The 27,233-nt window shown below is 42.4% G+C and overlaps 2 protein-coding genes across 2 annotated transcripts; one reads left to right on the forward strand and one right to left on the reverse strand.

Moving 5' to 3' along the window:
- Positions 1–3,976: 3,976 nt before the first annotated feature.
- Positions 3,977–14,809, forward strand: LOC139288935 (monocarboxylate transporter 1-like). The gene is made up of 4 exons (XM_070910402.1): positions 3,977–4,193; positions 12,265–12,408; positions 12,934–13,749; positions 14,520–14,809. The coding sequence occupies exons 1-4, from the start codon at positions 3,977–3,979 to the stop codon at positions 14,807–14,809; spliced, it is 1,467 nt and encodes a 488-aa protein (XP_070766503.1).
- A 5,033-nt stretch (positions 14,810–19,842) lies between these two features.
- Positions 19,843–26,555, reverse strand: LOC139288432 (vasopressin V2 receptor-like). Its single transcript, XM_070909730.1, has 7 exons — positions 26,538–26,555; positions 23,806–23,982; positions 23,444–23,689; positions 21,680–21,826; positions 21,485–21,584; positions 20,914–21,063; positions 19,843–20,027 (listed from the first exon to the last, which is right to left on the reverse strand). Exons 1-7 carry the CDS (start codon positions 26,553–26,555, stop codon positions 19,843–19,845), a joined length of 1,023 nt encoding a protein of 340 aa, XP_070765831.1.
- Positions 26,556–27,233: the final 678 nt, after the last annotated feature.

Below are 27,233 nucleotides of genomic sequence, written 5' to 3' on the forward strand. Positions count from 1 at the left end.
GTACAGGAAGGCATACTGCTGCTTCGGTTAGCACCGATGTGTAGGTCACCACTTTGGGACTTTTTCTTTGTCAGTAGATCTACTCTGGACAGAATTTTGATGAGTGGCACATTAAGTTAAATGTCTTTTTTTTTTTTCTTCTTAAATTGTAGCTGCAATGCAACAGATTAAAGGTTTGGTGGCAGCCGGAGAGAGAAATGAATGAGTGTTTGCACAAGCATGTGAGAGTATGCATGGCTGTGTGTCAGTGAGGTCACTGGAGGAAGGGCTATGTGGCAAACAACTCTGTGAGTGAACATGAGACGGCCAGCAAGTCTTTGCCAGTCTTGGTCTGGCCCCAGGATGACCTGTCATTACATGTCATTTACGCTCTTCGAAGGTTATAATAAATTAAAGGCCATGGCCGTAGTGTTTGAGTGGTAGGACATTTGGCTGGATTTAATCTCCACCCTCCAAAATTTCAAGGGGGGTCAGTTGCTTGTCTGGTGAGGAAGGTTAACTAGATGAAGATTTCCCATCTGACATACAAGTCTGTCTGCTGGATAAAACTAAGCTTCTTGGCTGGGTTCAGTGTTGAGTGACTGTTGGAAGTTTTGTGACTTCAAATCTCCTGACTTGATAACCATTAACGGTAACATTTTCCACTGAATAAATACAGAGACTCAGACACCCCACTCAGACAGTCTGTGTTGATTTCCATGGTGGTTGTGAGGAGCTCTCTCTTACTGCACAGGACCCGACTAGACGTACACAAAGGACTGGCAAACTCACGTTATTTTATGACTGTTAGGGTTCATGCCATAAAGTATTCTGATGCCGAGGTCTGCGCTGTGTGTTAGCCAGCTGTTTGGTTGCTGATGCAAATGTGTGGTAACTGACACCACCAGAAGAGACGAGTGTGGAGGAAGAGGAACTGCCTGCATGCTCGTGCACATTACTGGGTGTGCTGACTGTTTGGTTTTTGACGTCATCCGTTTTACTGTTTGTTGGTCCTAAGTACTACACACGTCTGCATTTGTTGACTGTAGTCAGAGGTCTCTGACCTGCGTTACTAGATACACAAAATAAAAGATAGAGAAGCCGTCTCTGTAATAGAATCCTAAATGAAAAGAAGGAAGACTAACTTGAAAAAAATGATAACCATCACGCCCAAAAGAAATCTAAAAAATGTTGCACATGAAAAGTTATGGTAAAAACTGTAATGAGTATTTAGCCTATGTGTTATCTGCTCAGTGCAGATATGCTGCTGTAACAATGCAAATTTCCCCACTGAGGGATTCATAAACGATTATCTTATCTTAAAAGAGAAAACAGACTTTCACAGGTCATTATGAGCCATTGTGCACTATTTCATTGTGTCTTTCAGATACTCTTTATGTGAGTGTGCAGAAGAGTTCATGTCTAGGTATATAATATGTCATAAGGTCAAATTATTTTCACGATGGCAAAACTGGCCTGAAGATGGTAGCTGTCTTTTCAGGAATTGTGGCACGTGATCTTTGCACAGATCTGTTTTAGTGTGCCGTAATGTAACCCATCTGCTAAGCCCATTGGAAATATACCACATGTTGGCACTCTGCAAAGTGTTCAGGCTCTATTTCTACCTACTAGTCTTCCTCCTGAGCTTCTGCAGTCTTGAAGTGGAGCCCAAGCATTTATGTGGTAATCTTACACACTTAGCACTCAAGTGACACCACAGATTTATGCAAACCAACGTGCAGACTGATTGGTATGTTTGGGTATGTGAGTGAATTCCCCGTTATGTATTTGTACCCATTCCAGTTCAAGGCTGGTTCTTAATTCCCAACCGTAATCATGGAGAGTTTTCCAAACAATCCCTGCTTGCTGCTGCGTTGTTGCATTACAGTAATATAACTTTGACAGAAATAAAGCAGAATAAATGTTCACTGTGATGGATCACCTGTCTTAAGCAGCAAGACTTTAGCTGCATTCAGTTATTCTTTTTTAAATAATCAATATGGGACAGAAACACAAACACAGAGTCAAAAAGTGATCGCTATGGCTAATGTGTTAGCAATTATATTCACTCAACCGACTCCTGAGAAAAATGATGATGACGTTTTTCACCAGTTACTTGTTTACCTTGGCTCTGTTGTTTGGTGCTGCTTTAATCAGGTTTTATTTCAGTAATTTTATATTGGTGTCGGTGAGAGTCAGGGGACTCAACCAAGCAGTCTATGTGCATGCCGAAATAAACAAAAAAAATAATATAAAAGCTGTGAAGAGGTGGGTGATCATTCTCGGTGGGAAACCACTGGCTATCTGCAAGATGAAGTTGATTTAATAGTGTACTGGCATGAACTGAAACTGTCTGTAAGGAAGGAAATGAAAGCTCAGCATTAACATAGAATGACCTAAAACATGCAAAGCCACCGGATTCACATTTGTGTCACTGTTGTGGCAGTTTGACGGGGTTTTCTCTAGCTTGAGATGAATATACTCAAATGTTAGAGGAGGACAAAAGCAGGGCTACAAGCAGTGGAGTTCATATTGTTGTATGTGTATCTTCATGCGTACGTTTACATGTGCAGCATTTGTGTTTAGTCCTTTTTAATTGGTTGCAAACGTTGTTCTTTGTGGTGAAGAGCAGAAAGAAGTGAAAACTGTCTGAGCTGTCTGGACACACGGTTCACAGAGCTGAGTTAACCAGTTTTTGTAACAGGCTGACAGTGTAATGATTGGCGGAGCATGGTTGTTTACAGCATGATCCAGGCTAAATACCATGTAGGGGAGCTTGACGCCTGGCTGTTCATTAGTTATGACAAGGCTGGCTGAATCCTCTCTTAAAGACATGCACTCAAAACAGCATTTTAGTTTTTGTCTCTCAGTCTTCTCTTGCATGATAGCATTACTCAGCTTTTCTTCATATATAGTATCACTATGTGATGAAGTGTGGTTTATAGATTTATATCCTCAAGTCCATTTAAGGTAAATGGCCCAAACAGTAGCAGTTGATGTCAGAGGGCCGGCCATAAATAGCTCGGTTATGTGCGGCCTAAATGGAAAAGGGGACATTTTAGATGGATGCATTCATTGAAGAAGCCTGGGGATTTCCAGCCGTTTTGGTAACCGTCACTAAATTATTTAATCAGTTAGTGCAGCATTACAACAACATAACAACAGTTAGGTTACCTGGAAATTTGCAGCCTGCTGGTAACCATTTTTAAGTGAGTCATAAGACTATTTTTTTTTTAGAGCATGAACAAGTTTGCCATCATTTCATCATTAAAATGAAGGAACTGGTTCATCAGGCCGCTTCGAATCTGTCACTGCGAGCAGGTATTTGGGCTACAGCTTTGCCAGTAGTCTTCCTGCAGCCATTAAAAAGAAGTACAGGCTGTAGTTTGGTGTCACGACAAAGGCTGCTTGCACTGGTTAATATGGCGAAAGACCCCATCTTCACAGGAAGTTTAATATGCTTCACTAGCTCCAATCTACCAAAGGTTTTAAGGTTTTCATGGTCTAATCTTTGTGCATTGGTCTGTGGAATAAATATGCCAGCTGCTTGTCTGCTGCTGGTATGTTGGCATGTGGCCCGGCACAGATGCTGTTTCTCACCATAACAGCACTGGGCCTTGTGATTGAAGAAATGATTACAAACAATATTTAGAATAATAAAATAACAATAAATATACAGTAAATCCTGTCCTCCTTCTCTCCTCCCTCATCCCTCGTTTCCCACATATTTAACCTCGCAGCCGATGACAAATTAGATAAAAATGCTAAGAAGCAGGAAAAGATGAAGTATGTGTTTATCTCTTTCACCTTCTTCCATCATCTTTGTTGATTTTTACCAGCTCTCTGCTCTGTTTCTCCCACAGGTTTTGAGTCCTGATCCCAGAGCACCTGGTCGGGCCTTTTCTTCTACGCTGAACCCGGCTGTCCTCCAGCTTCATCTTCATCTCCTCCTTCTTCTTCTTCTTCTTCTTCTTCTTCTTCTTCCTCGTGAGCAGACATGCCTCCAGCAACAGGTGGGCCTGTAGGGTACACCCCTCCTGAAGGTGGCTGGGGCTGGGCGGTGGTGGTGGGGGCCTTCATCTCCATTGGCTTCTCCTACGCCTTCCCCAAATCCATCACTGTGTTCTTCAAAGAGATAGAGGTCATCTTCAGCGCCACACCCAGTCAGGTGTCCTGGATCTCCTCCATCATGCTGGCGGTCATGTATGCTGGAGGTGAGTGGTGTGTGTGTGTATTTAAAAGTGCTTTTTTTTTTCCAATTTCACTGTTTATTTATTCATATTACTGTATTTTTCTAATTTTTTTCTAACCCTTTACAATATGAGTGGGATGGCTGTTCAGGCAGTTGACAAATCACTTGAGATTTCGACAGGCAGTGGCATATCTTTGTATATTTCTGTTGTTTAGAGGGCTCAAATGAACACTAATGCGTTAAATAATCACATGTTATTTCATGTTACACGCAGCGGGCACAGGCAATTCATCGTATATTATCAGTACATCTAACCTAGCCTGGTTCCAGACCTTTGAATCGCTGCCCGTAATCTCAGATTTGTCCAGCTATTTATATACAGTAGGTGTGGTGTCGTGCCCATTGGATGTGCTCCAAAACGAACCTGTCACAGGGCTGGTTTTGAGCCAACTGGGAGTTTCATTTTCATTTAAATATGGCACACAAAATGGCACATGCCGCCTATGTGACGCTGCACGTAAAAAACCCCCCAAAAAACCCCACGAGTACCAACAGCATCGTAAACACACACATATTTCACATGACTTGTCGTGGCTGAATTAGGAAAATTTAAGTTCACGACAGAATCTCAACCACCTTCTGCTGTTTGATTATCAGCTGAGCAATTCAGTGTCACGCCTGCAGTTGCTGTAAGTTGAATAAAGAAATGACAACTCTTAAATCAACACACCTCTTCAATCTTTGTCAATGATCAATTAGGTTAAAACAACCCCCACCCCCCCCATTACACACACAACCGGAGGCTTATTGAAGTAGTACACTTGACTACTTGTATCCATAAGTAAATAGCACTCATTGTGGCACATTTTCTCCATATGATGCAGCCCTAATGTGTGCGTGTGATAAGTTGTGTTGAGTAGTTTTTATTTCCTTTAACCTTGTAATTAGACGCCTACAGAGGAATGCCTTCTTTCAAACCCAACAGTAGCTGAACATTGTAAACAACATTGAAAAGATCAAGTGGGAAACTCTTAAATACCGTCATGTGCAGATCCTCAGTCTCTTGAACATAAACAAAAGCTCCAAACAGCGGCCAGTAGATGGACATAGTATGACGTTACTATGAGAATATGTTTCTGCAGTAATTACGGCGCCAAAACAAACTGAGGCCGTACAGCTTGGAGCGTTTGTGGTTGACGCTGCAGTTTACAATAAAAAGCTTGAGAAAACCTAAGAGAGAGAATATTTACTAGAAACTTGGGTCTTGTGTTTGTTGAGTGAAACTGAATTGCTGGAGTAGTGTGTGTTGTAGTGTGTTGATATTTACAGTTGAGTTTCTCATACCTTAAGCCTGTTTCTGGAGCATGACCTTTTGGTTTCTTATGAAGCTCTGCCTTTTTTATCGTTCACCCTTCACTGAAGCGAAACAAAAACAAAAACAAAGCCTTTTTCTTTTCTTCTCAGTTTCCGCTCTCTCTCGTCAGTCGCAGCTTGAATAACACTTGAAGGGAGAGCAGGAGACAATATGAGAAATGGATCCTTTGGAGTGCCTGCATGCAAGATATGAAAACAAGCACACATTTGTTCCGCTGTAATCCGACTAAAGCTGCTGGAGTAAAACATTGAATTAATGACTAAATTAATTTAACAGAAGGCATAAAAACAACACGAGTAAACTTATTGGCTGGGAAGCAGTGTTGTGTACACCCTAAAATCCTTAGTGTATTTTTTTTCACCTCTCTATTGGCAAATATCGTTTCACTGGTTTGTTGTGTAATTAAATGAACACATTAATATCTCAGTTAAGCAACTCCACTCACATAAATGTGTTGTGGAAATATAGTTTTGGTGTTATTTTAATTAAAACCAGCCATATATCATTTTAAACTGAATATGGCTGTTGGTTGGACAAAACCAGACATTTGAAGACGTCATCATGAGCTCTGGGAAACTGGGATGGACATTTGTCAGATTTTGTTTTGTTGACGATGATTAATCGATGATTAATAGATTAATTGAGAAAATAATCTGCCGATTCATCAGTAGTGAAAATGATTGTCATTAGCAGCTCTAATGCTCACAATTTCATAATGTCACTGCTGATGTTTAGCAGATATAATGGTCACCATGTTCACCATCTTAGTCTGGCATATTCCAGGTATTTGGTCATAAACCAAAGTTTTGGACACATTGAAACCTTGACCAGATGATGGCGCTACATGAAAACTCAGAGGGCCACCAAAGTTATTAGAATTCAGTTTATGGCAATCCATCAAATAGTTGCCTAGAACCCTAGAACCCTAGAACCCTAGGCTCCTTCAGAGTGTCACAAGCTTAGAAACTGTATCTGCAATGCTGCTGGAGCGAAATAACAAGTCGTGCCTTTAAGATGATTTGAAACAGCCAGTTCTTGCACTCAGAGACCCTTTGTGTTTGCACTGCTGCAACAGCAACCTTTCCATTTACATGTTAAGGCAGGATTTAAGAAAGACTCTGATCCAGATTCAGGTTCGGTGAGGTTTCAGATCAGGTGTCTCTCTTTCTGTCTCAAGACACAAAGCAAGGTCTTTCCTCATTCAGACACACTCTCTTTTATTACACTCTCTCAGTGTATTTAACCAGCACATGCAAGACACCATCATCTCTTTCTCTCTCTCTGTCTTCAAAGTTCAAATCTTCATATCTAAAAATCTATCTATATATCTTGAATCTTTTCCTTCCACTCACTCGTTCATCCTCTTCAGAGCTGCGTGTCAGCCTGCAGCCTTATTCAGTCGCTTTAGGCATTTAGGAGTGGGAACTGCTGAGTGAGGAACAGAAGGGAGGAGTGAATTGCATAACAGGAGACAGATGTTGGAGTACTTTTTTTCCCCTATTTATTTTAATTTTATTCTTGTTTCACAATTCAGCCAGTTGGTGACGTTATTATTCCTGCTTGTACTGTAGTATGAGTGAGGCTGTAGGACATTTTTGGCCAAACCAGGGCATAAATGACCACAACCAAATTACTCACTGGCTACACATGAGGCAAAGCACGTACACACACTGACTTCCTCAAAGGTAAAATAAAACCCCCACACACGCATTAATTTACTGTGGCTGCATGACGTCAGAGACAGCTGACTAATAGTGTGAAGCAGTTAAAAAGGCACCGGATGCTCTGCACGAAGGTAGAGGAAGACGTGAAGCAAGAGTTTGATTTCTTCTCTTCCTCGTCCATCTGTTTATTTGTTTCGAGGCATGAAACAAACAGCAACAAGATAAAGGAGTTGTGTCGTTTTCAGCTGCCAATAAAGACAACACTGTAAACAGGATAGACTTAAAAGGGGAAGGACGGATGGCAAAAATGGACAAAATAGATATATTTTAAAATATCTATATAAATAGACGTAGAGAGACACCACAGGGGAAGTGTTTCACTCAGGTAGTGTAGCAAAGGGCCCCAAATCTTGGTAAATTAATTCGAAAAGCTTGTCATTGCATAACTAATTTTCTCCAGTGTAATTTAGTTACAAATATGTTGGACCCACAAAGTGTGAGTGTGGGAGACCTCCTTTGAAAAGAGCGCTCCTCTGATTTAACATTGCACTCCTACAACATTGTTGGACTCACGATGGACCGTTTAAAACAAAGCATCAAAATCGTCTTTCATCTTTTTAAAAGTCTGCTTGCAGTGGCCAGTTAAGTTTCGTGTATTGCACATTTTAAGGGATGCCCTTGTGTGACAGCTTACTGTTGAGCATGCTGTATCTTAATGTTTTATTTAGCGCTCACGTAAATACTTTTGTGGCAACTGTCAAAAGGATGTAACTGCAGTGAGTGATAATTTAGCCGTTTTGTAAGTAAACTTTGTTCCTATAGCACCACAGTTCACAAGGTGCTTGACAGATAAACTACAATAATTTCAGGGAATGATCAAAGATGGTCAGAGAGAAATAAAACACAATTAAAAGATAAAACATACAAATGTGAATGCTTCAAACAAACTTAACACCATCTGAAAAATGGTGGTCCAGCAGTTAATCTTGATTTTGTACTGAAGTGATGCTAATTATTTTATAGTGTGCTGAGTCATAATTTGCCCATTTCCCAGGGTGGGAAATCTTCCCTGAACTTTGGCATGAGCTATAGATCTTTATCCTCTTTTCCATGAACAACCTGGTTCCAATTTTGGTTTCTTGGCCATAGTTCCTACCCCCAAAAGGTTGGACCACTGACAAGCCCTCTGTCTTCTGATTGTGATTCAACAGAACTGGGAATATAAGTTAGCTAAGAAGCACAGGAAAAAAACGGAACGAATTTGTCAGGATCTAATGTTGGAAAAAGGCCTCACTGAGTGGGAGCGCTGATATCTCTGATATTTCTCTGTTATTCTGGTGTGTGTGTGCGTGTGTGTGTGTGTGTGTGTGTGTGTTTTTGCATGAATGCACAGCAGCTTGTTTTAATTTAATAAGTGCTCGGGAGTTACAGGATATTGATATAATTAAGCATGAAGTGGCCTGCAGAGGGAGAGCTTTGGATTTATGCCAGTTCAGCAAATGAATGGGAAAAAAAACACTAACATGAAATTATTGTCAAAGTTTGATTTCCAGTGTACAATATAGAAACATGCAATACACTGTGGAGGTGTTAATTCAATTATATATTAACATTGAGGTCATGGATAGTGCTGGTGTCGTACCAGACTGCATTATATTCAGAGAGTTTTCTAATATTCTGCCCTCCTCCTGTTTTAATGTGTAAATAGGGAGGACAAAACATAAGAAACACCTTCGAATATAATGCAGTCCAGCACAACACCTTTAACAATGACCTCAAAAATAACCACCTCAAAAAGAAAAGAAGCCACTTAAAAGAATATTTAACATTTAGGGAAATACGCTCATTTGCTTTCTAATGTCTGTATGGTGAATATGAAGCTGGAGCCAGGAGACAGTTAGCTTAGCTTAGCATAATGATTGTAAACGGGGAAACAGCTAGCCTTGCTCTGACCAAATGTAAAAAAAAAAAAAAAAATTCACCTGCCGGCAAATCTAAAGCTAACTAATTATCACGTTATATTTCGCTGGTTTAATCCATATAAAAACTGAAGTTTGAAAACATCAAGCTGCTGTTTTACGTGAGATCATGTGCCGGACTATTTCTCGGTCGGGAGCAGTGACTTCAAGAAATATTCTGGCATGTGGTGCCACCTTACAACGTTTGGTTGTTACACTTTTTTTTATGGATTAAACAAACGTGATATAATGTGTTTGATTAGTGAGCTTTAGAGGTGCTGGTTGGCGGATTTGTTTTACCTTTGGACAGAACCAGGCTAACTGTTTCCAGTCTTTATGCTAAGCTAAGCTAACCGTCTCCTGGCTCCAGCTTAATATTGAACGGACAGTCCAGATGGATGGATGTTGGTCTCTGTGTAATGTGAGTGATGGAGAAATGTGATGCGTTCAACTGCTGGGGCAAATCCAATCATCTCCTGTCCCTCTTGTATTCTGTTTTGTTTCTGGTAGCACTGACTCATCACCAGCTGCTACTTGCATGAACATTTGCTCTGTAATGAATGGCTAAGTGAGATGAACACCTCGACGCTGCGCAGTAAGAAGCGAAAAGGTTCTGCTAAAATTAGACTGAGGAATAGCTCGTCACAGCTGGGTTCACTCTCGACATGTGTTTCTCTCACTTGTGGATGCTGTGTCAGAGTAAAGCTGAGGACAAGTCTCCTCCGCTCAGTGTTTCCTTCACGGAGAGAAAGAGAGCAAATGATGGAGGGAGGGGGAGAACAAATCGTTTATATAATATCTCTGAGAACACTACTCACTGCCCTCTTTGTGTTTTTGCCAGGCAGCAACAAAGACTGTCACTACTGATTTATTTATGTGTGCGTGAGTGTTGAGTGGATGCAGATTCATTCCTGTCCTTGTACAGGTTCACTTTTGTTCAGAAGAAATGCTGCAGTCTGGTGTGTACGATGTGGGTTCTGGTAGAGATTGAGCCTCCGTGCTCGCCTCTTTTATCTCCTGGTTGACTGGAACATGGAAACCCACCACCCCGAACACGGCAACCCACCAAGACAGGCTTTGTGCCAGGCAGTCAGACCGCCAGCGACAGACACAACACAGAAACTAGGTGTCGGAGAGAGGTATTTAGTGAGTGCGTGAGGGAATGCTCATGCATCCAGAGCGCCCCCCGGCCATTGTGGTCAGCTGCCAAGTTTCAAGGGCAAAGCCACCATGGTCTGTGTGAAGGGCCCCGGCTGGTTGTGAGGAAATGGATGCCGGCTGAGGGCACCCTGGTAGAGATACTGGAATGAGAGTATCCTCAGAGATGATTCATGTTCTATAAGTTTGTTGTACCCAACTTCTGTCAAACATAATTAGGACTGCACCTACAGATCATTTTCGTTATGGCTCTATTAGCTGATTATTTTTTTGATTAAGAAAAGAGTGGTGATAAAATGCCTGTGTTAATGCGATGATTACTAGAGGTTTTAGGACACGATTATGCCTGGAGGGGCCTGGAGAGTGAGAGTTGTTTAGCTTATGCTGATTCAACAAATGAATGAAACAAACAAGACTTTTACATGAAATTAATGTAAGTTTGATTTGTAGTGTGCAATCGAGATGTACAATTTAAGTATATAAGGAAAGAAAAGTGTGACGTTTACTGTATAGAAATCTTTAGTTCAAGTCGAGAAAAAAAAGTAGTCAAGAAAAGACAAAGGAACAATTCGTCACGAAAACGCTCTCATGTCTGTACGGACAGAGCCAGGCTAGCTGTTTCCCCCTGTTTCCAGTCTTTATGCTAAGCTAACCGTCTCCTGGCTCCAGCCTTATATTTATCGTACAGACACGAGTGTGATATCAGTCTCAGTTCAACTGAATTCAAAATACTTTGTCCCTCAAGGGGCAAGTAAATTATTATTTATCATCTAACTCGTGGCAAAAAATCAAATAATTAATCATTATTATGAAGATAATATGTTATTAAAGATGATGAAAAAATACCATAAAATATCACAACTTCCCAAAGTCCAAGGTGACGTCTTCAAATGTCCTGTTTTGTCTGACCAGCTGTCCAGAATCCAAAGATATTCACTTTACAGCGATATAAAACAGAGAAAAGCAGAGAAATATAGCATTTGAAAGGCTGGAACCAGAGAGTGTTTCTCACTAAACCGATTAATCGATCAAAATGGTTGCCAATTATTTTTCCTTTGACCGACTAATCGATTAATGGACTAAAAGTTTCAGCTGTACCACTAATATTCAGCAGTTAGGCCTGAGGAGTGATCATCCGACTCTTTGTGCCCGTTCATGCACACAGAGCTACTGTATAGATGCTGCAGGCCTGTACTTTGTATTCTGTCCCGCGGAGCCAGTGTCAGCCTCCATCCATGTGAAGGCCCATTCATAGAGAGGCTGGCACGCAAGCTGAGACACGTGGAAGGCCTTGACTCTCCTCCTCTTCTTCACTTCTTTTCTCCTCTCCCTCCTTATATTTTAGCTCCTGGTGAATATTACTCTGACATGTGTCACGCCATATCTTGCACTGCCTGGCTCCCTCACCCTCTCACTCTCACCTCCTCTTCCCTCCCTCCTCCTGCCGTCTTCCAACCCTCCATGTAACATCCATGCAACCGTTGGTTACACAATCAGTCATTGTCCTTTTATTTTTGCCACCATAGCGCCACCTGTTGGTGAACAGTTACAATGGTGAGCTGATACATTGTGTAAAATACATTGTATTTTCAGTAATAACAGCACTAATAATGTACATGTACGTAGGGCTGCAACTGATGATTATTGTCTTAATTGATCTGCAGATTTACTGATTAATTGATTGGTCAATAAAATGTCAATAGTCAAGTGCCGCTTACACTCTCTTTAAGCCCAAAGTGACGTCTTCAAATGTTTTGATTTGTCCAGCCCTAAAAATATTTACTTTAGTGTCACATAATACAAAGAAAAGCAGCACATCCTCCTAATTTAGATGCTGGAACGAGGTAATGACTTAAAAATGCAAAGTAAAAATAAAGTATAAATGACCACACTCCATTTATCAGTTCTCTTTCTTGCTCGTCTCTTCTTTCTCTCCAGGTCCAATCAGCAGTATCCTTGTGAACAAGTATGGCAGTCGACCGATCATCATACTCGGTGGCTGTCTGGCAGGGTCGGGGCTGGTCGCGGCCTCCTTCTGCAACACTGTGGAGCAGCTTTACTTCTTCATAGGAGTAGTGGGAGGTCAGTATTTTAAATATACCACACATGCAGTAAAATGTACCCTTTGAAGTTAGAGTAGAGTTTAACTGCTCGTGTAGTTGTTTGAGTGACTTTATAGTTACTAAGAGCTCTCATGTTTGGGCCACATGTAGTTTTAAAACAGTTTTGTTTGTCCATCACATTCAAAACAGGTCACATAACTCTTCTCCAGTACGCCACGCTTTATTCACCAAATGTTTTCAGCTATTCTGCCATCGTCAGGGTGGTTTCTGAGGCTGTTTCCACTTTATACAGTCCATTGATCAGTGACTTCGCCATTCTCATATATTCTCATATATTTTAGGGAACCGACTGGTAGATAATTCTTTTCAATGAAATGTGCTGCAACTTTTTTTTTGTTACACCGTAACGTACCTTTATGTTCTGCTATGCTTTGTTTTAGTTGTTTTTTCCCCACATATCCTCTTCCACATGTACATGTTGAAAATAAATGACCTTTTTCCTTTTTGTTTGTCATCTCTCGTCTCCCTCCTTTTCTGTCTCCAGGTTTGGGACTGGCATTCAACTTGAATCCGGCCCTCACTATGATCGGTAAATACTTCTACAAGCGTCGGCCCATCGCCAATGGCATCGCTATGGCAGGCAGCCCTGTGTTCCTGTCCACCCTGGCTCCTCTCAACTCCTGGCTGTACGATGAGTTTGGGTGGAGAGGCAGCTTCCTCATCCTGGGAGGACTTCTGCTCAATTGCTGCGTTGCCGGCTCCCTCATGCGACCCCTCGGACCCAAACCTCAGCCGCCCAAACCAGACTCTGAGGTAGGCGAGACCAAGGCGGTGGATTCAGTACAGCCACAGGGTAAGAAGACAGTCCTGCAAACCATGAACTCCTTCATCGACCTGACGCTGTTCAAACACCGCGGCTTCCTGCTGTACCTGAGTGGCAACGTCATCATGTTCTTCGGCCTCTTTGCTCCGCTCGTCTTCCTCTCCAATTACGCCAAGAGTAAAGATATCAGCAAAGAAAAGGCGGCCTTCCTGCTGTCTGTGCTGGCATTCGTTGACATGTTTGCCCGGCCCTCCATGGGCATGTTGGCCAACACCAAGTGGGTCCGGCCCAGGGTGCAGTACTTCTTCGCGGCTGCCGTCCTCTACAACGGAGTGTGCCACGTGCTGGCGCCGCTGTCAGTGGACTACACCGGATTTGTGGTCTACGCCATCTTCTTTGGATTCGCTTTTGGCTGGCTGAGCGCGGTGCTGTTTGAGACGCTGATGGACCTGGTGGGAGCTCAGAGGTTCTCCTCGGCCGTGGGTTTGGTCACTATAGTGGAGTGCGGGCCGGTGCTGTTGGGCCCGCCGCTAACAGGTAAGACATCCAACATGCATCACAGGAAAAGGGAGGGGTGGAAGGCTGCGTTTATTCAGACGGCATCAACACTAAAGACAGTTGAACTTAGTGACTCTGAGACTGTGTTTGATTGAAACTTTACTCGTTCTCCTGTTCGCTTTGTTGCAACTTCTAGGGTGGGACAAATTTCACCTTTTATCACTCTTATTGGTAGAGAAGAGGTCTGATCAACCAGAATAACTGAAAACAACTGAGGGCCTTTAAATACGTAAATATTTTCTGTCCCGCTCTGTTTGCTGCATTGAGATAATTTTGAGGCTACTGATGTTACTCACCGTTTCTCATTTTAATGTAACTGTTATGTAACTGTCTTTAATGTTCAGACAAGACAAGCCGTTTTAAAGACGTCACGTGAGGGACGTTTTTCACTACTTTGACATTTCATTGAGAAAATAATTGTCTTAATTGATGATGAAAATAATTGCTAGTTGCAGCCCTAGTTAGAGTTACAGACTCATGTTAACTTACCAATAATCCCAGTGAGCTCTGTGCAGCGAGGAAGAGGTTTACACGTTTCAAAGAGACTGGTATTGAATCGGTACCAGGAGAGGAAAAAGCCAGAAAGGTGCATCCCTAGTTTAAGTCTTCGTGATCTGTCAAGTTTTTAAAATGGCAACAGCACATGCAGCTATACATTACATGCTAGCGATATCATGGCACAGTCAATGTTAAAAATAGTCTAAATATTGATCTAGACCGTGGTCTCTCCCTCTTTTGTGCACCTCCAGGTAGTTTCTATAACTACTACAACCACTACGACTACACCTACATCACCTCTGGCATCATCCTCATGGTCGCAAGTGTGGTCCTCTTCATCGGAATGGGCATCAACTACCGCCTGCTGGCGCAAGAGAGGAAAGAGGAGGAGAGAAGAGAGAGGGAGGAGCCCAAGGAGGAGCGCGCCGCCATGTTAGCGCCTCCCTCTCCGTCAAAATCGGACGAGGAGGCGGAGGGGAACAACACACCGGCTGCTGTCACGTTGGATGACGTCGCCAAGATGGACGAGGACACGGTGTAGAAAAAAGAAGAAAAAAAACAGACTTGAGAAGGACACACACACTTCACAGAAACACACACGAGAGTTGCAGTTACTCCGTACAACCACACACCGTCTATATAAAGAGATCATAACCTCGTATGCAACCCTGAAGCCATAGAAACAATAATTTTATCAGTAAAAAACTGAGACCTGCTGCTGTGACGTTAAGCTTAGCTGACCTTTAAAGCTAGTCAAGCAGCTTTTCACCGCGTTGAGACCTCTGGTTTTGGTATTTGACGTGCCTTTGGTAAGTCCTTCAGGAGCACACGCCCGATAGACGCACAACAGACAGAATGACTGTAAGATAAGAAGCCAGTAAACTAATGAGGACTTTACTCTCAGGGTCTTGAGCTGCCATAAAGGTTCAGAACCTCACACACACACACACAGAAACACACACTCGCCTCTGCGTCAGTCAAACTGAGGTTCAGAGTCAAACACTAGATGTTTTTTGTTACAGTACTTAGAGATACTGTACATTTTCCCTCACATACTACATACACACACTTGCATTGCTTCACTCCTCAAGGGCTGGACATAAAGTAAAAGGACGCATTCATATTACTGTCGGCGCAGTAAATCTATCTGTCACGTGTTAGTTTAGCGTGTGGGGTCGATGACACTTCCAGGTTTTTATGCAGAACGAAAGAACACAAAAGAGGAAGAAACATTTGGGGAAAAGAAGTCTGGAAGTTGACCACCACACAGGGAGAGGTTATTTCTTTATGTCGGCGGTAGCAACATTTTTAACCCTTAGTCAACGACAAAAGACGCAAAAATTGAGCAATGTGTGTAAAAGTACAAAGACATAGGAAAGTAAGGACGTTGAAAACTAACGTAGGAATCTTTTGGTCTAGAAGGTCACAATGCTCGCAGTGTAGAAGGCACAGTTAACAGTGTGCGTGTACATAAATGTGTGTGCACTTTGTGTGCCTGTAATTTTGTATCATACACCCTCCAACCAGAGCAGCTCATCGTGCATCGTTGTATTGATATTTTGAACACATTTGAGCAGAAAAAAGCTCACACAGTTGTGCTCCTCCGCCCCACAGATTTACCTGCTGTGTAAACCAGCAGGATGAGACCACTTGCAGTATTCGATGACACCACACGCTGTTTTTTTGGGGGGGGGGGGGGGGGGGGGGGTAAGAGGCTGTGGTTGTACCAGATCGGTGGGTTTACTGGTAAAATCTCTGAATTGCACACAATCCAAATTTTTCATCATTTTGGATTATAGGAGACACAGTGTTTTTTTTTTAAAGAAATTATGAATAACACATTGCAGTTTAGTTATATCAACAAACCTTTGTAAATTCAGAAAAATGTCTATTTTAGCTCACTGTATAATGACAATCTGACAACAAGTAATCTTTTTAATGGGTTTGATGTATTTGGATGAAAGGAAAAGTGTGTGTGTGTGTGTGTGTGTGTGTGTGTGTGTGTGTGTGTGTGTGTGTGTGTGTGTGTGTGTGTGTGTGTGTGTGTGTGTGTGTGTGTGTGTGTGTGTGTGTGTGAAAGAGAAGATGTGTGTGTTTGTCAGCAGTTTAAACTGTAGCCAGGTTTCATCATTTCATTTGTTTGAGATTCAGCAGCTGCAGTATCAGCGCGTCTTGTGTCATATCAGCTCCACAGTGTTTTCAGTGATTTAATTGTGCATTGATCAATGACTGGGTTTACTGCCAACATGACCTGCTCACGTTTGTGTTTGGGGGCAGTTTTTGTGTCCGGACTCGAGGGAACAGGAGACGTGAGTCAGCCCTCTTCGGCCTGAATAAGCTTTTCCTTATTTTCTCTTTCGGGAAAATAAATGGAGGTTTTAAACAATTCACTATTTGGTTCAGATGTTTTAATCAATGTTTTATTGCTCGGTGGAATGTGTTTAAGGCAATTTTTTTTGACTGTGATCATTTCTTTGAGTGGAAATAATGTCTACCCTGCGCTTTATAAAGATACTATAAAGGATGGTGATATTCTATATTGTTTCAAAGCCAACAGTGAATTGATCCTACTGACAAGTACTGTGTAGACAAAGCCTGATATTGTAGTTCTCTGTGCCATAGAGCTCCAGTATCTTCCAGTGATGCCAAACTATGGCTGTGTCTGAAACCACTCCCTCACTCACTACTCTCTGCATCACAGACGCTCTGTGGTTTCTCTATAGCGTGCAGTAATGACAGTTCGTCGTTTTCTGTCGTCACTGTAATTTAATCAAATTTTAATTTCCAATCACGATTTTGAAAACAAGATAATTGAGATAAAACAATAACGCTCTTGTTTTGTCTTGTGTGATACATTTTTGCCATAATCGAACAGCCATCAGATGAAATGTGATGCATTGAGGGATTGTTAGCATGCCTTTTTTTCCGTTTGTTTTCGTAATAATGCCGGACAGTAAATATAGTGCACCATGTAGTCGATGAGGAGTGATTCCGGACACAGCCAATTTAAAAACTCTTCAATAAGCCGACCTTTGCTCTGGGTGATATGTTCCTACATCACCATGAACACACACACTGTAGTTTATTTGACGCCGTTCTGCTGTCCTCACTAATATGTATTCATCCGCGACAGAAAATGGTCCCCAGCAAATGCACTTTTTCCTCCTGTTTGAGTAACGTTTGCTACAAACTACTGTGGCCAGCTGTGTAAGGAAATAACTTTTTGTTGTTTTTTTTAAAATGGTGTGTTTGTAAAACGATTTACAGAACAAATAGGCTTTGGGCTGAGTGCCACAGACGGGGTAAAGAAGCCAGAAGGTATTGAGGACTAACACATTGTTGGTTTTGGTCTTTTCATGGTGATTTGTTGACGGTTGCTTTATCTTTTATAACCTGAAGAAAACTGAAATTGTTCAAATGAAAGATACAACTGTTATGTTTCTGTTTTGGAGCACTACTTTCTTTATTCAGTCCAAGATTTCCCTCTTCACAGAGAAAAATGTCTGTGCATCAAATTTTCTATTTAAGTGGGAATGTAACTGAATGTGTGGGGAAAGGGTGTACGTTTACACTGTGTGCTACCTTTTTTGTTTGTTTGGTAATTATACTGACCAAATGTAAGTATTAGTTTTCAAACCAATTAATTGCAAAGTGCAGGCTGTTGTCTAAAATACATGTAATTTGATTTTTAAGGTATTGTTGGTACCTATGGAAGAATAGTTTCTCTTTCATTCTGCCTTCAGTATCCACCTCATCTACAGACATGAATTTAAAGCACATGTATGTTCAGGTTAATGGACAGGAAATTAGCTGCAGACCAGCCTGCTGCCTTTGTGTGTCCATACTCTGAGTTCCCTTCAGTTACAGCAGACTGACACTCGTGACATTATGGGTATATAACATGCTGTCATTCAACAGGCGAGTTTGATTTACTCTCATTCAAAATTGACTAAAACCTTCAGTTATTTTGCCTTTTTGAAAAAAAGTATTTGAAAAGGAAAAGTGACACTTTGAAAGACGTCAACTAAACCATTTCATTGAAACACTGAATGTGTTTTCCAGTGCGGGGTTTTTGAAAAACGGTACTGTACAGCCACGGCACCTTTTTGTGTTTCAAAAAAAAAGCCCAGAACAAATCATTGTATGTATGAAGTTTCTGGAAAAAACATTTTTTAAGTCGCGGTAGATGTTTTTGTGCAAAGTGTTTTTATGACTGGTGAGAGAATGAATAAAAGGTTTTTAAAAGAAATCTGCAAATCTCATTGCATTTGTTCTGTTGTGTTGAAAATTGAGAAGGAAATTGGTTTTTCAATCATCAGCCAGAAGCAGAAAATTCATCCAAACATGGATTTACAATAATTACACTTTATAAAATGTATTACAGCAGTTTGTTTCTCAGTTACTTCAGGAATAGATGGATGGACATTGTGGGAAATATTTGCTTCCTTGCCAAGGGTGAAGCTACTGCTAACTGCCGGTTAGCTTAGCTTAGCATAAAGACTGGAAACATTGACATTATATCTTGTTTGTTTAATTTGTACAAACAATGTGTAAAAATACAAAAACTTAAATTTTCCTCCAGGAAGTCACTGCCAAGAAATAATCCAGCACATAACCACATGTAAAACCACAATTTGTCATTTTTGACAAACAAGGTAACGTGTTAATTAGTGAGCAAAATAAGTCTACAAGCACCTCTAAAGCTCTGTTATTTACTTTTTAATGATGCTGATTTTATTCTTACAAAAACACGAGGTTATGTGCTTGACTATTTCTTGGATCAGAGCAGTGCTACCTATGTTCGGCCTTAGCTGGGTGTCTGGCAACCGCTCCAAGCCAAGAAATAGTCAGGTACACAACTCACCTTAAAACAGTGAATTGTCAGTCTACACACTGTTTTTTATACAGATTCATATAACGAGATGTAACGTGTTAATTAGTGAGCTGTAGAGATGCTTGCAGGCAGATTTTGTTAGTTTAATCCATACAAAAAACAAAGTTTTCCACCAGGAACTCACTGCTGCCCACCAAGAAATAATCTATAACCACATATAAAACCATAATTTGTTTAGTTTGTTTGATATAACATGATAATTATTTAGCTAAATCTGGCAACCAGTACCTTTATAGCTCACTAATTGACACATTAAATCATGTTTGCTTAATTTATACAACTGTAAAAACGACAATTTGTCGTTTTACTGGAGTTATGTGCACGACTATTTCTTGGATAGGAGCAGTAACTACCTGGAGCCTCTGCTGGTTGCTTGGCAACGGCTCCAAGCCAATACCAGGATAGCCGTCTTTATGCTAAGCTAGTTTAACCGTCTCCTGGCTGTAAGTTATCTCATTATGTTATCATATATCCTCATTCACAGAGAGTGGTATCGATCTTCTCATTTAACGTTAACTCTGAAAAGTGTATTTCCCCAAAATGTCAAACTACTATTTTAACAACAATCGACATGTGGAAAAGTCAGCACTCTAGTTAGTTACACGACACAGACTCAGTTGTGTGTTTTATGTGTCACATGACAGGATTTTGCTCTCTGCTGTGTTTGTTGTGTGTATTGTTCAGTAGTTGGAGGAGTGTGTGGTGGTGGAGTCGTTCGGTAAGGAGCCTCGGCGCGGTGTGTGTCCGCGACAGAGCAGCAGCAGGCGGAGCTCCGGAGAGACGCTGCTGGAGAAGGCGGAGTAGATCCAGGGGTTGGTGCACGAGTTCAGACTGGCCAGCAGCATCAGCAGGGTGAACACTGCACCTACACACACACACACACACACACACACACACACACACACACACACACACACACACACAGGTGTATCAATGGCAGAGGCAGAATGTTACTTAAGTAAAAGCACAGAAGTTACAGTATATACTTTGTATACTGTATATATATATATAAATAATCAGGTATTTTTGCATGCGAAATAACGATTGATCAGTTATCAAAACATAATTTACAAATCAACGAATTGATTACTCAGCTAATCATTTAATCAGTTTTTATAATCTGTTGAGCAGCTAAAGCTCCTTGCATGAATCCCTGCTGCATGATGTTTCTGTTTTTACTTTTTGTGTAAATAATCTGAATTAAAATCCCCCAAGAATTCATATAACAACAGCAGACATGTATTTTTTTTGCACATTTTGCACATGGAGTTTGGTGTCATTGGAAGAAAATATGAACTGATGATCAATGATCAATGAGATCAATTATTCAAAAGTATTAACTATTTAAAACTGTGTTGCAGCTCCACAGATTGATGGATTTGCAGCCTATTTAAATCTGTATAACATACCATGTAATCCTGAGAAAATACTTAAAGTTATTGTCTCTTTACATTTAATTTATTTTATTATCAGTGCCAAATGAAAACAAAGGTGTTCTTTTTGCAGTTATTACAGTATTATTCACTTGCTTAGGCTGAATTTTCACAACAGGAGTTTCATTTTTCTAAATTCTTGACACAAAATGCCCTACTCCTTATTTTGGCCACAAAAGCCCACAAAATAAAAAAACATCTGTATCAAATGAGGTAATAGTCACACACAGTGAGATTAGACAGTGTGTGTGTGTGTGTGTGTGTGTGTGTGTGTGTGTGTGTGTGTGTGTGTGTGTGTGTGTGTGTGTGTGTGTGCACCGTTCTGCGGTGGGTCAGGGTTCCAGGCGGCCCACAGCTGGACACTGAAGAACGGGGCCCAGCAGAGCGAGTAGACGAGCACTATGACCAGCGTCATCCTCACCGTCTTTGACATGGCCGCTGATACCTCTCCACCGCGGGCAGGGGGGGCTTTGGGCGCGGGGCAGCAGACAGCAGAGGGCGCTGCAGGGTCAGGCAGCACATCAGGCTGCAGCTCAGCTGAAGAGGGAACACACAAACAGTCAAAGAGTTCAAGGACCACACCGTTGTTTCTGAAGAATTTAGCCCTTTGTCCTCAAATCCCACATGTTGTAAATTACATTACTTCATCATTTATGTTTTTGACTAATCAAACTTGCAGCGACTTGGATCTCACCTGGGTGAACTGCAGTGTAGGTGTGCATGTCATAATGTGAAGTGATGCTGTTGGACCTGAGTGGACCCATGGGCAGGTGCTGAAAGGTGGATCCAGGGTCAAAGCTGGCGTGACTCCCAGGGTTGTTGAACATGAGTGGTGAAACATACGGGGGGAGACTGGACCTCCCTCTGCTGCCTCCTCCTCCTCTCTGGCTGTCCCGTCTGGATGGAGGGAGGGAGGCGGGGGATGCGGGGGACAGGCGGCGCTCTGACTTCAGGTACAGATTGTTGTGGATCTCCATGAAGATTCGCACCTGAGGGAAAAGGGACAGGGGACGTCCAGCGAATTTTGCCAAACTGTAAAAAAAAAATGAATGAAAGAATTCTGTTCTGGTCTGTCCCTCTCTACCTGGCAGACAGTGATGATGAGGACAGGGAGGATGAAGACAGCCAGGGTCATCCAGGTCACATACGCTTTGAGGCCCCAGGTCTCAGCAAAGTTGCCCCAACACTCATAGACACCTGGAGCCACTTCTGAACGGGAGAAGATGAAAACCTGGAGGGGCAAAGAGTTGTGTGGGCTGCCATTTGTAAATGTTCTTTCAACTTCTGCACAAGAGGTAACTTCATCAAAATGTTTCTCTTAGGTTCGTAAGATTCTGTGATTTGACAAAGGTATACACAGAAAACATTTAAAAAGAATAAGGAATTATTTATTTGTTTGGAACAAAATAGATTTGGTCTGGGGCATCTTCCCCCACAATTATATTTATATAAATGTAGTCTGTAGTCTTACCATACTGTATAAAGGGTTTATCAATCAATCAATCAACAGCCAAAAAGATTTTCACAACCTGGCAACCCAAATATTATTTTACTCATAGTAAATGAGAAATTATTAGAAACAAATGTACTTGGATGGAATTGTTTATGTAAATTACAAAATCTCTAGATACCTAAAATCAGTTTCTCCTGAAGGCATCTTGTCTCAGATTTAACTTACATTTTTTGGCTTTACTATAACAACTAAATTTAATACTCTGCCAACACATTACCCCCCAAACGGTGGCAGGATCATTGTATTTATTTCAGTAAATACACAGTGTTCTTGTTGGGGGCATTCTCCCCCATTTTAACCTTTGAATATGTATGTATGTGTTTGCTTTTTTTATTATCATTAATCCTCAATACAGGACAGTCCCAATATTCAGCTTCAACAGCCAAACCCTCAGCCTTGTCTCCCAGTGTCGCCCAACCTGTGTCGCCCCTACCAATGTCGCCCTTACCAGTGCCGCCCTACCTGTGTCGCCTACCAGTGTCGCCCCTACCAATGTCGCCCTACCAGTGTCACCCCTACCTGTGTCGCCCCTACCTATGTCGCCCCTACCTATGTCGCCCTACCAGTGTCACCCCTACCTGTGTCGCCCCTACCTATGTCGCCCCTACCAATGTCGCCCTACCAGTGTCACCCCTACCTGTGTCGCCCCTACCTATGTCGCCCCTACCTATGTCGCCCCTACCAATGTCGACCTACCAGTGTCACCCCTACCTGTGTCGCCCCTACCTATGTCGCCCCTACCTGTGTCGCCCTACCAGTGTCGCCCCTACCTGTGTCGCCTACCAGTGTCGCCCCTACCTGTGTCGCCTACCAGTGTCGCCCCTACCAATGTCGCCCTACCAGTGTCACCCCTACCTGTGTCGCCCCTACCTATGTCGCCCCTACCTGTGTCGCCCTACCAGTGTCGCCCCTACCTGTGTCGCCCTACCAGTGTCGCCCTACCTGTGTCGCCTACCAGTGTCGCCCTACCAGTGTCGCCTACCAGTGTCGCCCTACCAGTGTCGCCCTACCTGTGTCGCCTACCAGTGTCGCCCTACCTGTGTCGCCTACCAGTGTCGCCCCTACCTGTGTCGCCCTACCTGTGTCGCCTACCTGTGTCGCCCTACCAGTGTCGCCCCTACCTGTATCGCCCTACCAATGTCGCCCTACCTGTGTCGCCTACCTGTGTCGCCCCTACCAGTGTCGCCCTACCTGTGTCGCCTACCTGTGTCGCCCTACCAGTGTCGCCCCTACCTGTGTCGCCCTACCAATGTCGCCCCTACCAGTGTCGCCCCTACCTGTATCGCCCTACCTGTGTCGCCCTACCTGTGTGTCGCCCTACCAGTGTCGCCCTACCTGTGGCAGACTGAGCATCAGCGACAGCCCCCAGGCCAGCAGTATGACGGTGTTCCAGCGTTGGGTGGCCCCGCTGCGGTGCGCCTGCAGGGGGCTGCAGATGGCGTAGTGCCGGTCCACCGTCATGGCCACAATCATGTAGGAGGACGCAAACATCCCGAGGACCTGCAGGTATTTCACCAGGCGACACAGGATGTCCGGGCCAGGAAAGCGGCCCTTAGCGTCCCACACCAGCTGGGGCAACACCTCAGAGAGGAAGAGGAGGGGGAGGAAGGGTGGAGTGAGATGCAGGGAGGGGGTGCACCCAGGATGTGTGTGTGTGTGTGTGTGTGTGTGTGTGTGTGTGTGTGTGTGTGTGTTACCTGGAACAGTGCCACCACCAGGTCGGCCAGACAGAGGTTGAGCATGAACTGGTGCAGCGGGTTGTGGTGTCGCCTTCGCCTTAGCAACACCACCAGCACCAACCCGTTGCCGAGCAGCGCCATCACCAAGATGACCGCCAGCACCACCACCTCGGCCACCGCCAGAAGGGCATCGCGCTCCCAGTCTGTGACATTTGTACCTGCCGGGGTCACAGAGACCACGGGCCAGTCGATGGACGGGTATGAGTCTGTTGCCATGGAGACTGACATGTTGGCTCGGAGAGGAGGGGAGAGGAGATGAAGGACTGTTCACACTAAAGACCAAAACTTAATTTTTATCCTAAAAGAAATTTAAATTTAAACACCTGATGACATTGAACTGCAACAATAAGATAAAATATTTTCATGACAAACTAAATGAATATACATGAAATAAATATCTATCAGAAATAAAAAAACAGCAGATCAAGTGAAAGATAGAAACACTACTAACAGATGGATAAAACAATAAACATGTTGCAGGTATCAGTAGCAGGTGTAGTGTTTACCATCCAATTTTAGCACATTAGCATGCTAACATTAGCTAATTAGCAGTAGGTAGAGGTAGAGCTGAGGCTGAAGTTTCTCTGAAGATCCGGCTGGTTAGTGTTGAATACTGAGGAAAAGTGAGTAAAAGTGTAGCATGTGGGTTTAAGATTTTTAATGTCAATAATCATCAGAACCTTGATTTTGCTCTTTTTTATTGAGAACCATTTTGTTATTTTTTCACCAAAAAACCTGTGAAGGACCACAAGACATCCTGGAACAAAGGTGGAAGAAATATTCAGATGCTTTTACTTAAGTAAAAGTACCAAAGCAACAATGTAAAAATACTCCATTACAAGTAAATGTCTAAAACACACACATGCTATACAAATTTATATCAATATTTTGGGCTTTTCTCTTTGAATCTTTTTTTTTTTTTTTTTTTAAAGAACAGGCCTCAAACTGTTAATAAAATAAAAAAATAAAACCATCTGAGAAGTTTAGGGGGGAAACGTATCTTTGGTGGAGCAGCTAACATCCAGTACAGTAACTACAGTACTTGAGAAAATGCTTTCCACCCCTGCCTGTTAATTTATTGCATGTTAGTTCACCCAATTAGTGAACGGCAATTAGCAATTCCTATCATTTCTCTTTAGTCCTCGACCATATTTCCAGAAATAATGACGGGATGTATTGTGATTATGAAACAGGCATGAGCGTTATTCAGTCCACAGCTTGTGGATAATGACCCTCTGCAGAACACTTGCTCCCCAGAGTATGGACTCTGGATGTGTTCATATGCCTTCATGTTTTTGGTCAAAGTTGGTACCACTTGTATTTTATCGGGCGACTACCGCCTGTAAACATCCCACAAACACACACAGCTGAAGTTAATAGGGGCGTATGTGTAGGGTCAAGCTTCTGTGAGCACATTAATTGTGAAACAATGAGAAGTGAAACATGTTTACAGCCGTGCCTCACACACATTTACAACACACAACACACAAAGAAACACACACAATCACAGAGGCATGCAGAGAGGGCCCCTCATGTGGGACTATTTACTGAGTGCAAATTGGCAGACTCTAATAAGGTCACAGTGGTTTGACCAATCTCCAGTGATCAACATTACACGCTGACTGACAGTTAGCGAGGACTGAAATAACTCCCCGTGCTACAAAAGCAAAAAGAAGAGCAAGTGCAAGGAGAGGGGTGGGAGGTACATTTACTCAAGTTCTGTGGTACTTCTACTCCACTACAATGCAAAGGGAAATATTGTACTTTTTTATTCCAGCACATTTATCTGACAGCTATAGTCACTTTGAAGGTTAAGATTTTAAAGTGCAATACTAAACCAGTGGTTCCCAACGTTTCTGGCTTGTAGCCCCTCACAGAAAAAACAAAGTTGGGCCTCTTGTCATGTTTCAGATGTCTCTGAGTTGTCAGCAGCTCTACCAAAGAAACATTTCCCCTCTAAACTTCTCAGATGGTTTCATTTAAATAGCTGTTTACAGCCTAAAGAGGTCAAATAATAATAGTATAATATTCTTACATAAAACCAAGACTTAGAGAATAGTCCAAAATATGGATATAATATGTGTTCTGCTTTCCTCTCCCATTAATCATCTCACAACTCCGTGACCCTTTGGAGGGGCCCGACCCCTATTTTGGGAACCACTGGCCTCTACGTAACTGCACACCACAAGTGATTAAAACTAGCTCCACCTCAAGCAGCTACAACAGTAAAACACTGTTTACAAGTTGATGCACCAGTAATGACAATCTAATAATGTCAGATAATATGTATCAGTCACGAGTACTTTTACTTTTGATACTTTAAGTTCATTTTGCTGATAATACTTTTGCACTTTTTGAATGCACGACTTTTACCTGCATTTTTACGTTGTTGTATTGGTACTACTATTGGTGAGCACTTCTTCCACCACTGCCATCAGACAAAGCAGAGATAAAAGACAGCTGCTGTCTGTATCATCCATCTATATTAATATGAAACAAGCTTTCCAGTGCACTCAGCAGTCCTTACAGTCATTCACAGTCGTGTCTTAGCGTTGGACTCTGATTCTGTCTCTCAACACGAGGCAGGAAACAGTTACACAGGAAGAAAATGCAGTCTGCCAAAAAAGCTGCTTTTTTTAAACCTGGTTTGGTTACAAACTCATGTGCTTATTGTTTACGAAATGACAAACCTTTAAAGGTGAAATCATCATTCTTTTGTCTTCTATATTTCCTTTGAAGATAATGACATTGTCTGCTGGAATAAAACCTTTCAGTGGCACCTTGAGGATGTAAATATTTCAGTTTGAAGGTGAGAAACTTATTGCTTTCATAGCTCTCCATGCAGCCTCAGGGAACACTTTAAAAACACTATGCAGGTGCTAAACACAGAATCTACTTCAGCCCATATGGCTGCTGGTCGCTTCACCTGAGTCTCTGTTTTGCACAGCCAAGTTTGTTGACATCTTTTGGCTATTTTAATCCAATTAGGAGACTGGTCACCTGCTGGTCAACGCTCATTTTTCTTTTCATGAAACAAAAAGCTAAAGTCAGCCCTTCTCATCCCTCTCATTTTCTTTACCGTTCTTGTCTAGATTATTCCTGTCGCCTCTCTCACCTTTAACAGATTCATTCTCACTCTAAACACCCCCAAACATCCACCTGTAACCTCTACAGCCTCATTAAAAGTCACTTCTACAGATTTTAATTTCCCAGGAAAAATCAGGAGCAAAGTATGAGCAAACGCAGACGACTTTCTCACCTCGTCCTCGTCCTCAGCGTCCCGTGAAGCATCTGTAGGAGCCCGGACAACCTGATCTGCTGTTGCACACACTATCCGCATCCATGCTGTGCCTGTGTGTGTGTGTGTGTGTGTGTGTGTGTGTGTG

Source organism: Enoplosus armatus, chromosome 8 (assembly GCF_043641665.1).
Source record: "Enoplosus armatus isolate fEnoArm2 chromosome 8, fEnoArm2.hap1, whole genome shotgun sequence".
Lineage (NCBI taxonomy): Eukaryota > Metazoa > Chordata > Actinopteri > Centrarchiformes > Enoplosidae > Enoplosus > Enoplosus armatus.

What these genes read in the sequence shown, in the direction of transcription:
- LOC139288935 (XM_070910402.1), top strand. Translation starts at nt 3,977, where the DNA reads ATGCCTCCAGCAACAGGTGGGCCTGTAGGGTACACCCCTCCTGAAGGT. An exon ending in GGCGGTCATGTATGCTGGAG is followed by an intron (nt 4,194 to 12,264) that starts GTGAGTGGTGTG and finishes CTTTCTCTCCAG; the next exon opens with GTCCAATCAGCAGTATCCTT. An exon ending in CTTCATAGGAGTAGTGGGAG is followed by an intron (nt 12,409 to 12,933) that starts GTCAGTATTTTA and finishes TTCTGTCTCCAG; the next exon opens with GTTTGGGACTGGCATTCAAC.
- LOC139288432 (XM_070909730.1), bottom strand. An exon ending in CCCTCCATCCAGACGGGACA is followed by an intron (nt 21,064 to 21,484) that starts GCCAGAGAGGAG and finishes CCGCGCCCAAAG; the next exon opens with CCCCCCCTGCCCGCGGTGGA. An exon ending in CCCTGACCCACCGCAGAACG is followed by an intron (nt 20,028 to 20,913) that starts GTGCACACACAC and finishes GTGTGTGTGTAG; the next exon opens with GTGCAGTGTTCACCCTGCTG.